The sequence below is a fragment of the Cariama cristata genome, unplaced genomic scaffold (genome assembly GCF_000690535.1).
Source record: "Cariama cristata isolate BGI_N322 unplaced genomic scaffold, ASM69053v1 scaffold16985, whole genome shotgun sequence".
In the NCBI taxonomy this organism is placed as follows: domain Eukaryota; kingdom Metazoa; phylum Chordata; class Aves; order Cariamiformes; family Cariamidae; genus Cariama; species Cariama cristata.
In genome coordinates this window covers 21300-34099 of record NW_009615966.1, presented here as the reverse complement: position 1 = coordinate 34099, position 12800 = coordinate 21300, and the positions used below count along the sequence as shown (strand labels likewise).

The following is a 12800-nucleotide window of genomic DNA, read 5'->3' as shown; positions in this document are numbered from 1 at the left end:
GGAAAGAGGGAAGCAGAAAATGAGTCTTAGGAAAGTATTCTATAGAAAAATAAACTCTTTGCTGTCCCCAAACTGCAGTTCATGCAGAACTCTACTATTTTTTTCCACATAGAACAGACACAAGCACAGCAGGTCCAATCTACTTCCTCCCCTGGATCCTGGAAACAACAGAACTTCATTGTCTTTTCCACTTTTCAATCCACTTTTCATTGTTCCAGCCAGCTATAGAAAATCTTGCTTCTTTCAAGCATCAGCATCTTTTCAATTATTCCTGTATGTTTTTCTGCGATATCCCCACAGGAGTACAACAGTCTTCTCCTCGGCAGCTCCATCTACATGGGCAACCTTCCATAACTCTTTATCTTATTGACAGCTTGCCACTTTGCAGCAAACCACTAGAGAATTATTTTTTCCTTAGTTTCTGAAACATTCATAGCATATTACGTCTGCTAGATGTGTTCTGCTCTACACAGGTCAGATTGAAGTCAGCTTCCCATTCCAAGACTGATTTTACTATTTCACTCCATACACATGTTCTCTCTAGTTTGGAAAGAGTTGCAAGAAGGATGCTACACAAAGACGACTGTAAATCAGAAGTTGGCATTAATGCAGTTCCCTCTTCGAGCATTAAAAAAATACAGTTAATGATCATCAGGGCAACTTATGCGCATTTTTTCAAAACACTGCAGAACAGGGTATTGGCAGAGCAGAAGGTTTTCCATGGAATTAACCAGTTCCCTAGTGCCTAGAGTGAAAGCAGGAGAATTTCTTTGCCATGCTGCTTTCCCTGAATTCTGGCTTTGGCCTTTTGTCACCTGCCTGACATTGATGCTGGCTCCAGGGAGCTGGACTGCTTAACAAGATCTTCCTATGCAGGCAGCTGTGCAAAAGCTCATGTAGCTTATAATGGGAAGTTAATGAGCTGTGGGGGGGACTTGGAAGGGGAGGAAATGGCAGCAGAGTGAGTATTGCCTGCTCACTTTTCTAGACTGTGTAGCCAGACATTGAGTGCGAAGCAAAACAGCAGAGAGTTAAGGAGTTGGTTCACTCCAAAGAAATGAGGCTCTCTTGCTCCCCAGACAGGAAAGGCTGCAGTAGAAGGAAAAGTAGGAGGTGGGGATTTTAAGTTTAAACATTAGCAAAGCATTTTGACCAGGATAAACTTCTGATGATTTTAATATATTATTTCAAAATACAACCTCAGTTTTGGTGAAGACCTGTAACTCTTAATGGCATAGCAAACTCCAGTGGACAGGCAGCTCACACCCAAGGCAGAGAAGCAATGAGTAGGCTTGCGGAAGCTGTTGGTCTACAACCTCCCAACCCCAGTCAGGAAGCAGAGCATTTTGTTTTGACTAGCTGCTGCTGCTTTTGCTGCTCGCCATTCCCTCACTCTGTCCCTTAAAGGATCTTTCCTAGCATTTTGGCTCCTCTGACTTTGTCCTCTTCTCCCACACTTCTCCCTTTCAAACCACTTGCTCTTTAAAACTCCCTCTTTCCCACTCAGTTACTCACTTTTTCTGTCCACTTTTACAAATACTTATGTGAATCTTCTTGACCTTAGCTAGTCTTGACCATGCTGCTGGTACTTTACATTTCTTTCCCTTGTGTCTTCCTTGTTTATTAAGACAGTAAGCTCTTCGGGGTACCTCTGTTGACTCAATTCCACCATTAAACACAGACATCTAATGCCATCTGCAATGCCTTAGGGTCTCCTAGGAAGACTCCACTGCTGCTGCATAATGCCCCAAGTCTCAGGTATTCTAGGTCATATCTACAACACCTAGACAGATGTCTCTACTACCTCAGGGCATCAGGAGCTATGCAATATCCATGTTCCGGCAATAGAATCAAGTCTAACAGGTTCTCACATGGGGCTTAGCACAATGGGGTTCTCAAGTCTGCCTGGGATACTAGGGTACAAACAGAAGATAAATTACCTGTGATTTCAACTATCCTAGAAATATCTCCTTGGCCTTCTTCCACATTTGGAAAATGCATTGCCTAGATTAAACACAGAAGAAGTATTCTTTCTACCGTGAAACTCCACTATCATTTGTAAAAATGAATACACAGGCAGCACAAAGACGTAGAGTCACATGAGCATAGCAAGATAAGAAGTATATCCTCTGCAATTAACAACTTCAGCAAGACTGCCATTTCCCTTTGTAGAGAGAGTACAGAAAACAGAATGACTGAAAGAGAAACACATGCCTCGGGCTGTGGCAATGGCAGGTTTATGACAACCCACCACACACCACTATTGTTATTAAGGGAAGAATAGAAGAAACTAAGATAGCAAGTTCCCACAGTGCCTTCCCTTGCTCTCCTCCCCTTGCTACTACAATCCACAAGAACGTGTTTCACCCTTGCAGTTTGCTAAAGAGACTGGAATTATATCAGGAGGTACCAGCTGTTGCCAAGACTTGGCAGGAACAGTCTACCTCTCCCCTCTGACCCCCATAGAGAAGTCACTGCTAACCAAGTTTCCCCTCCTCCCAAGAGAAGGGTTAGCTTCAGAATAAAGTCTAACAGCAACAGTTCAGCCAGAGACTTTTTTGCCAACGTCATTATTTAAGACTAAGAGGAAGGCTAAGGACATGGTCTCAAGCTTTTTGGTTCTGGTAAACTACATGTATTCCAAGTTTCCCTTATAATCCTGTCAAAGACTGAGCTGGCACCCCCTTTTTGAAAATATCCCCAAAGAATTTGCTATTCTCTGTAAGTCTAGAAACTAAGCCACAAGTGATAGTCTAGTAGCACAAACAATGTTTTCACGATTTTTCATAAAATGAACAAGCTCAATTTCTAGAGGGTTGCTGTAATTTTGGTCTTTGTTTTAAGCTTGTTCACTGGGAAAAATGAAGTTTTACTGCAAAGTATGTATTCTACAATTGAATGGAGGCAACCTGAGGTTATGAAGGAACACATACACATCGAAAAAAAGCTGCATAGCATGCAATTCTTCTGCTTTTACAAGAAAAACGATCATCTCATTTTAAGCAGGAGCATATTTACAGACACTCCTAATGCAAGGAACTACATCTGTGCCACTGAAATTCAAGTCTTTCCTTTTTCATTCCTACTTTTTCTGTGCTTTACATAAAGGTAACCTGCAAACCATGCTTATAGACAACATGTATCAAGAAGCTTCAGTTAGAAAAGTTAACTGTGGTACAATTTCATCCAAAGCAGCAACCAGTCAGTGTAAGGGAGAAAGATTTAGTCTAAGAGTACAGTGATGGCCATACTGCTTTATTGAACATATTGCCAAACTTGAGGCTTTAGAGACTACATAGTATTTTGTAAATGAACTCCATCACTTCATCTTAACACATCTTAACAGCTATGGGGACATGAACAAACCTACATCTTGGGAGCTACCACAGTCAGGTCCCAAATCATTCCTGTATCTTACAAAAGGCCAGCATAACTGTTTAGGCTTTGATACACAAAAGGCCACACTGTGTCACATCAAGTAACAGAACAGAAGCCTCTACTCTGGACACCAAAGGTTTTGGGGAAAGTACTGGTGCTGTAGACTTGTGTGCGAATCTGCCTTGCATTCCAAATAATACAGCTTAACTCCCTTTTTGAGACCTTTATTTTAACAGAGAATGGCTTTATCTCTCAGTATTATTACAGGAAAGGACACAACAAGAGGGGACAGAATTATCCCACGTCGATGGTCTTGTCTACTTCACGAGATGCAGCCTGCACTTGCCAGAGTTTGTCATACTAGCTTGGCCAAATGTGTAATTAACTCACTTAGAGGCACTTTCTCCACAATAGGTAACCAGAGAAAGTCCCATCACTTATGACTTCTCAATCTTTTTTCCTTCTACTGAAGCCTGAAGGACACTTAGTCACATTCCCAATAAAAGTCTTCAGAAGCGGATTAATTTCAGGGTGTGTACATAGAATCATAGAATATCTCAAGTTGGAAGGGACACATAAGGATCATTGAGTCCAACTCCCTGCTCCTTGCAGGACTACCTAAAACTAAATCATACAACTAAAAGTATCGTCCAGACACTCCTTGAACTCCAGACAGGTTAGAGAGTTGGGCGGAGAGGAACCTGATGAAGTTCAACAAGAGCAAGCATAGAGTCCTGCATCTAGGAAGGAATAACCCCATGCACCAGAACAGGCTGGGGGTTGATCTGTTGGGGAGCAGCCTGGCAGAGGAGGACCTGGGAGTCCTGGTGGGCAGGAAGTTGACCAGGAGCCAGCAATGTGCCCTCGTGGCCAAGAAGGCCAATGGTATCTTGGGGTGCACTAGGAAGAGTGTGGCCAGCAGGTCGAGGGAGGTTATCCTCCCCCTCTACTCTGCCCTGGTGAGGCCACACCTGGAGTGCTGTGTCCAGTGCTGGGCTCCCTGGTTCAAGAAAGACAAGGAACTATGGGATAGAGTCCAGCAGAGGGCAATGAAGATAGATAGGGGACTGGAGCATCACCTTTATGAGGAAAGGCTGAGAGAGCTGGGTCTGTTCAGCCTGGAGAAGAGAAGACTGAGAGGTGATCTGATGAATACCTGTAAATATCTTAAGGGTGGGTGTCAAGAAGATGGGGCCAGACAGTGATGCCCAGTGACAGGTTAAGTGGCCATGGGCACAAACTGAAACACAGGAAGTTCCATCTGAATATGAGGGAAAACTTCTATACTTTGAGGGTGACAGAGCACTGGCTGCCCAGAGAGGTTGTGGAGTCTCCTTCTCTGAAGATATTCAAAACCCACCTGGACACAATCCTGTGCAACCTGCTGTAGGTGAACCTGCTTTGGCAGGGGGGTTGGACTAGGTGATCTCCAAAGGTCCCTTCCAACCCTGACCATTCTGCGATTCTGTGGTGCCATGATCACTTCCTTGAGGAGCCTGTTCCAGTGACCAACCACCCTCTCAGTGAAGAGCCTTTTCCTAATGTCCAATCTGAACTGAACTTCCCCTGACACAGCTTTATTGCATTTCCTCATGTCCTATCGCTGGTCACCAGAGAGAAATCCACACCTCCCTCTCCACTGCCCCTCTTGAAGTTGTAGACTGTGATGAGGTCACTCCTCAGCCTTCTCTTCTCCAAGCTGAGCAAGCCAAGTGACCTCGGCTGCTCCTCGTAAGTCTTACCCTCAAGACCTTTCACTATCTTGGTTGCCCTCCTACATAAACCACTGCTGCCTTTGGTGAAGAGAAGATTACAGCTGAGCTCATCATGTACACCAAAATCAGACTCGGAATCATCGTTCTACCCCGAAGTCAGAAAAGCTAGTACGGCCATCTTCAAGGCTAATGTCAAAGAACAGGAGTCTTGGTGCAAATTGGGCTGCCTTTACAATCCTAATCTTACAGGATAAATAAATCACCCATAAAGGAGAAAGTTAATCTCACATGCTGGTTTGAAGACAGTAAGCGAAGAGGTTAACATCCCCATAACCACCCTTGGACATCACTTAACTTCCCTTATGCTACTGAGAAACAGATGAGTAGATATGCTACTACTTGTTCTTCAACAAACTGAGGTGGCCAAATTAAGAAAATGTAGTAGCAGGTAGATCAAAATAAAAGCCAGCTGACTCCAGAGGTGAAGGAGAAAGAGAGCATGTTTCCTGACTTCATTAGCCCAAGTTCTTCAGATTTCAAGCTCCTAAACTCCAACAACATTAGCCCCAAGCAAACTAGGAGACAAGAATAATCTGGGAGCCTCTGCTTGCTGCCTTAAAACGTTCTTTCCCAGTTTTCTCCCTCATGTTAACAGCTATGAACTCTGCCATTCTGAACATTTCCAGCTAGAAAAACTGTCTTTTTTGCAACAGGGTTAAAAGTGGACAATCAAAGAGTGTCAGAACAAGACACACAAATGAAGAATGAGCCATACAGCATGACAAGGGCAGTTCAAATCCTTGGGACAAGGTCCACCACTTAATTGTGGGGGAAGGTGGCAGAAAGTACTGAGCTCTGGAAATGCCTCATGCTCCCTAGGGAAGCAGTATGGCTCCTACTTAAGCTCTCTTTCCTGGGAAGTTCTTAATTTATGTTTACACTGAAATAAATGGAACAAAACAGTTTATTTGTGGGGGAGCATCTGAGAGGGTGGTTACTGCAGCCCTGGGGAGGCAGCAGGAAGTGGGATAACCTCAAAGCCAGGCCCAGCAGAAAGTACATGTTTCCACATACACAGCTCAGAGGAAACTAGAAACACAACTGAGGGAAGAAAAGGGAGATGTAAAATAAAAAAAAGAAGCAGTTAAAGTTTTCCAGTGTGATTTTTTTTTTTTTAATCCAGTTGTTGATATTTCTGGAGTAGCTGATAAACTGCTACTTCACTAAAACTATTATCTAACTCACAAATCCCCATTTATGCCAAGGTTCTCCAACTTTGAACAAAGGCATCAGAGTCAGTCAGGAGAAGCTAAGGCCAGAGAGGTAGCTAGTTTGGCAGGTAACTAAAGAACGTATCAGCCACAGCTCCTCCTTGATTCTTGACTGTCTGATCACCCCCAAATATCCAAAGATGACAGCATTTATGTTAGGGTGTTGAAAGCCACAGAACTGTCAACACCCAAGTGCAATGTAAGGACCACACGAACAGATTTACTTGTCACAGCTAGTTTAAATATAAATCCCAACACCTAAACACAGGATAGCTTAGGTCAAGCTTGGTCTTTGGTTTAAGCACTGAGTGAGATTAATTCTAGAGTCATTTCCCCTGCCCCGAGACTCCATCTTTGTGCGTGTATCCACACGAGCAAAGGCTGGCTAAGAGCAGAAGGAGGCCTCTTTAGGGAAGATTGGGAAGCAGCCACTGGAAAGCGGGAGAAGGCATACTGTGGTACCAGCCGCTGCTTTCTGGACCTCATCCCAGCATCTGCTGCCAGTGAGTTCTCAAACCCCTTTGCCAGCACATAGTTCTGCATCCAGCTTCTGCCAGAAACAGGCTTTGACGCCACCATGCGATACTCTCACACAAGCACAAGCCCAGAAGCATTTACCACCACCATCATTCCAGGCACTGTATTACATATTCCTTCCTAGTCCTCACAATAATTCAGAACTATAGTGGGCTAGATGGTTGAACAGAAATTATTAAATTCTTTAAAGGGATGTTTCATCATCCACAGCCATCCTTTGCAAGGGCACTAGTGGATCAATAATTTCAACTTCCCAACACTTCCCAAGCTCCCTTTCAAGTCCCTTTTCATCATCCCATTTTCTAGCATGAGATTCTGATGAACAACACTAGCACAGGGGTAATTGTGACTCAACTTCCCTTGTCCTCACAGAGGTCTACACTGAGGAAAAAAAAAACAGTATCCGGCTTCCTTGCAATAGGGAATACACATTTCTCTGTAGCATCAGAAAGCTAGAAGTTTCAAACAGTACTCAACAGTCAATCAACAAAGATGCCCCCAGTGCCTTACCAAAGCAGCTGCCACGATGTGAAAGAAAAGTTTTACAAGCTGTGGCAATAGCCAGCTCAGCAGAAACTACAGTCTTGATAATCAGGTCCTCCACATTGGCCATGAGTGCTGTAAGGAAGGGAGGAGAAAACAAAAAAAAAGGAAAAAGTAGATTGTGAAGTAGCACACAATATTTAGAAAAACATGAGAATATGCATATGAACAGATATCTTTGTGAATCAAAGCACGTGAGAGCCTACGGATGACAAAGCAACGATGTCTGGAAATCCATGCAAGCATAAGTATATAGATATATGCGTAACTATCCTAGTGCAAAAAAAATTCGCAAATGAGAATGATAAAAGTGAGTATATGTACAGTGCAAGTAAGCAGAAACATGTGGCAAACACATCAGCACAAGTCAGCTGGAGTCTGATCAGCGCCCACTCAGAGTACTAGGAAGGATTAAACAAGAGTGGGTTAGTGAGATAAGCCCTTAAACTACAGAGAATAAGCCATAGCCACTAAGATAAAAAATTTTTCTTGTGGCCTTTTATAAGATAACTGTTCCGCGATGTTGCACCTTCCTCTAAAGCAGCTGTTCTCATACCATGATTCACAAATCATTTCAAAATTATATGACTGGTGACAGTTCCCAGTCCTGCTGACCTACAGATAATCTGCAGTTTCAGTAAGGAAGCTCTCTCCAGCTCCTGCATGAGCCTGTAAACAGACCTCAGGAACAGGGATCTGAGCTGACAGAGGGAGTAAAAGGCAAGAAAAGATGCACATTAGATGTAAACCTGGATTCTACACTGGGCTTCTGATGAGTCATGCAATAGAACGAACACTACACTTAGTTTCTGTTTTCAAAGACAAGCAATGGAGAAGTGAGAGGAGGAAGGAATGAACAAACACTGGATTCCTAGTCTGAAAAGCTAGTAGGGATGATAGGACAGCCTTCCCCACCTCTCAAAGGGAACACAAGCAAACACATAAGACTTCCAGCAAACCCACACAGACATTTGGCTGTCCCAAAGAACATCTAGTACAAACTACCTGACTAGAGAGTTCGATTTAGGCCTACAATTACTATTTCTCATGTTCAGATGATGACATGCAGGGACCTGAATAATTACAGAGGAGCATGCAAGCAAATTCAGATGTGAACTTCTGTGCCAGAAGACGACTAAGTGGAAGCAACGCAGTACGGGAATGTCTAAGTGCACATAAACATCCCAGAGCACAAAAATCTTGCCAGCCCAGATAAGGCCAGCACTTTCCAGCCAGCATTCTGCCTCCCTATGACCAGAACCAGATGCATCAGAGAAAGGTGCAAGAAGCCTTGTAATGGATAATTAGAGAAACCTCCTTGCATTGTTCAGCAATTTACTTAGTAATTAAGAGTGCATGTTTATACCTGAGGTTGGGGTGGGGTGTGGAAATATATCAATATAACCAACTACGTATACACAGCTTACTGAAAACACATGGTGCAAGTGATTGGACATGCACACATATGATGGGAAAAAAGTCTACTTCCATCTGAAAGCCAGATTCAAACCCCTTCCTCCAACATCTAAGTGTTCCCTGGCAACATTTGCAATATGGGCATAGCTGCCATCAGTAGTGTTTACTGATGCCTCAGTATCACAGGTAATTTATCCCTTAAAGGATATACCTGGCTTCTGCTCTGTAGATGCATTTACTCCCAGCAGACTCGGCCAAGGTGTGGAAGAGGGAGCTATTTTATATGAAACAGACTGAAATGAAAACACCCAGCAAAAACCTGAGCCATGGAAAGATGACACCACATCCAAGAGTCATTCAAACTGGCACAGTTCTCCAGAGGTTGGTCACTCATCAGACTGAACAGGCCATGGGAGCAGTAGAGGGAGGGAAGCTTTTAGAAGGAATGGAATGACCTTAAGAAACGGGAAATGTAGGTAACATATTAAGAAATACACCCCGAGAAAGTCTCAGAATATTATTTGCAAAAGGGAAGGGGCAGGCCTTATCTCTGGGGACAGGACTCGTCTCTGGGGATAGAGAATAAACACACAGCTCTAGTGAGTAAGCTGTAAGGAACAATGCTTCACTCCACCCTGCTCTGGTGCTAAATGGGACTCACTGGGGCTCTTCCCTAACTTCTTAGGATTCACACTAGTGAGATGATTAAGATCCAACAAAGGAATAAAAGAACAAGATCTGTACTGACCTGCGGTGTCTCTCCCCTCTTGTTTTAAGTACCTCAGCATTGCACTCATGCTCCACTTGTTTCCATAATCCTCTACTTCAGGATCATCACAGCTAAAAATAAATGAAAGTAGCAGGTTGACACCACTGGCCTACCTCCATGGACTTGCACCAACCTTAGACCAACTTAGGTAAACTGATCCAACCTCTAGAGATCAAGTTCCATTTTCCAGCCAAGTACCTGACATAATCTCCACTCTTCTTGTTGACACTGTAGTTGGTCAGATGCATGAACTGGTTTTTAATGTTCTTGGATGCCTGGTCATACCTCACTGTTGCAAATCTGTAAAGAGGGACAAAGATTCACGGTATTTCTTGAACAAGTGACATACTTGCTAAATATGACCTACTACACAGACCACTTAACAACGACAGCTAGGAAGAGAATGCATGTAATGAGACTTCATCAAATGCAACCTCTCCTCACAAAAAATACAGTTTATTCTCAAGGGCCACATCCAGGTACGTTTAGCCTCTTCTTCAGTGTCTTAGAGCAGTGAGCTCTATTTGCTCTCCCGGGATTTTTCACAGCTTAACAGTGTACACATCATGCTAGGCACATTTTTTAACTCGACTGCTTAGATTTGTGGTCCTTGGGCATTCTAGCCAAACAAGCCACTTCAGCACACAGTCAGTGCCACAGCCCCTTCAATTTCACAGTAGCACCTACCATGAATATGTAAGATCCACTGGTCCTGGGAAATGCACACATTCAGAGCAATCATACTACATATGCATACCACAGTCAATATTTCCTGAAGTCTCATACAAGAACAGCTCAATACTTGTGTACTCCAAGGACACCTTAAAGAAAGGCTGAGGGTGGGAACATATTTCTACCACCAATAACTACACAATCTACAACTGCCAATCCTCTTTCTCAACAGGCATCCAAGAAACCAGGTATAACCTGCAGGCCAGACCAATTTGCCCAACAATGCAGCATCTGCTCCAGGGTGCTGTCATTCTCAGGGACTACACAGTCTTTCCGTATCTTACAGGTGTCACTTAGCTGCATGCAAGGAAAGGGACTGCAGGGAAGATCACAATCAGGAGCAAGACACTGCTACAAGCTTATTTAGTCTCCATATAAACACTGTTACAGTTAAATCAGCCTGTTTATTATGGAAGCAGTGGTAACCTCCTGATTAAAAGGCATTACCTGTACTGTAACCAAGTACCCCATCACCACTCCCTTAGCCATACACTACCAAAGATGTATGTGTGAAATGAATCAAAGAATTGATTCAAATGAAAAATAGCCCAGGATTTTGTTTGTAAGGTGTTTGAGGGATTCATTATTTTTTTTTTGGTTTTGTGTTGAGGAGGCGGCAGACGGAACAGGATGTGAGAGAGAGGAGGGTGCAAAAGGACAAAGGTAGATTAGCTCTCTGATCCAGCTACAAAGTTGTAACTTGATAAGCATTTTTCCCCCCCTTCCTCTCCAGTGGCCACACAGAATTAAGATAGTCGTACTCTCTTTCCTCAGCTATCCACCTTCATCTTACCTGCACAATACCAGCACAAGAGTGTCTGTCCTGCACAGCAAGCAATCTAAAATCAGCCTTTTTTGCTAAGCTATTTATCAAATCAGATCAGTTTACTGCATAGGTACCAAAATGCTTGTGGTTACACAATAGAATGGACACCACAAGCCCCTGAATGAGCACAGGAATACTGCACAAAATTGCACTGAAGTAATTTGAACAGTAATCTTATCAATAGCACACCTCTTTAAGAAGACGTTGAATGAATGCTGAAACAACATAAGCTTCTCAGGGAGGGGAAGGAGTTGGTTGCAACCAACTGCCACTACAGTTGCCCATGCTAGCTCTCCATTCCAGTTTGCACTATGCAGCCAGAGGTGAACTGATCATATACCTGTGCCAGAAAAGGAAAGGCTCAGAATGGAAACAGCAGCCAGGAAGATTGCAGGACTGTTTCTCTTGATCGCCATGCCAATTTAAAGTGTTTTAAATTACATCTTGTGCAAAAGTTGCTTTCTAAAGGTGTAGTTGCATGATCAGCCTTTGTCAGCCTAAGGATCCACTGCAGTTGAAAGCTCCTCACCTGCTCAGTTGCACACTCCAGCCACTCTACTTATCTGCTCCACAAATTACGTAGCCACAGGCAAGTCAGATCACTTCACAGATCGGACTGAACAGCCACTTGAGCAAATATAGAAAGATACCAATTAACTTTCAATCAGATGCAAGTACACCGTCTTTCAGATATAACAAAGAAGGGTGTTAGGATGCGGAGTCAGGACAGAAAGAGGGCAGTGTCTACATTTTAGGAGCAGGCCACAAAACAACTTTAAAAAAAATTAATTATGCAGAGGATACTACTATTTGTGGTGACATTTGCAAGATCCTACATCCAGACAAGGACATCCTATCAAGTTAAATATAATGTAATAGAATAGTTCTGGTTGGAAGGGACCTACAGTGATCATCTAGAACTGCAATCACTTTCTTATTCTGCATGTAATCAATTCTTCTTTCAATATATATATTTTAGGCCTCAGACTTCAGAGAAAAATAAATGAAACAAAAGGTCAAGAGCAGAATCCAGAGCATCTGGTTGTCAGGATGACCAGTATGAGCCACTGCTAACCACCACAGCTCGTAACAGCGAGCATGTTCTAGTTCAAAAAAACAAGCAAAAAAAAAAAATCAACAAGAGAAAAAACACCTCCTTCTTCACTTCTATACTACACTAGCTTAAGATGCCAATGTCTCAAAAGAGATAAAGGGGAGTAAGAAAGGGTAAAGGGGAAGTCAGACATATGCTATCCTATGAAGCACTAGCAAGAGGAAAAGCAAGTACCAAGGAGAGCAGGGTTAGTTGCAAGAAAAGGAGAGTAGATTTGGGTGAAGCCTCAAAACAGGAAAAGAGAGGCACTGGTCAAGAAACATGGAAGAGGGAGAGAGGGAAGGGAATTTGGAGCATCTGGCTGTGCAACGAAGTTAGTGTTTAGTAAAGAATGCATCCCCAATTCAGTTTATTAATAGTCATCTCTCTTCATCCTTCTCCTATTATTTTCTGTAAGTTCAGAAGAAGCTGAACTATACAAGGATATCTAACAAGTTACACAAGAAAAGTCCCTCCTTTAGAAAGAACTGCCAAAAAAAGAAAATCTTATTTCTCAGCG

At 43.0% G+C, this 12800-nt stretch overlaps 1 protein-coding gene across 1 annotated transcript in view; it reads right to left on the bottom strand.

The window, feature by feature from the left end:
• Positions 1–12800, bottom strand: part of TTLL5 (tubulin tyrosine ligase-like family, member 5) — a gene marked incomplete at both ends in the record, with an annotated part of 79119 nt that overhangs the window by 46710 nt on the left and 19609 nt on the right. The window contains 3 exons of the mRNA XM_009700008.1: positions 7412–7519; positions 9609–9700; positions 9828–9929. Of these exons, the coding sequence (XP_009698310.1) occupies positions 7412–7519; positions 9609–9700; positions 9828–9929 (302 nt within the window). The remainder of the gene's footprint in view (positions 1–7411; positions 7520–9608; positions 9701–9827; positions 9930–12800) is intronic.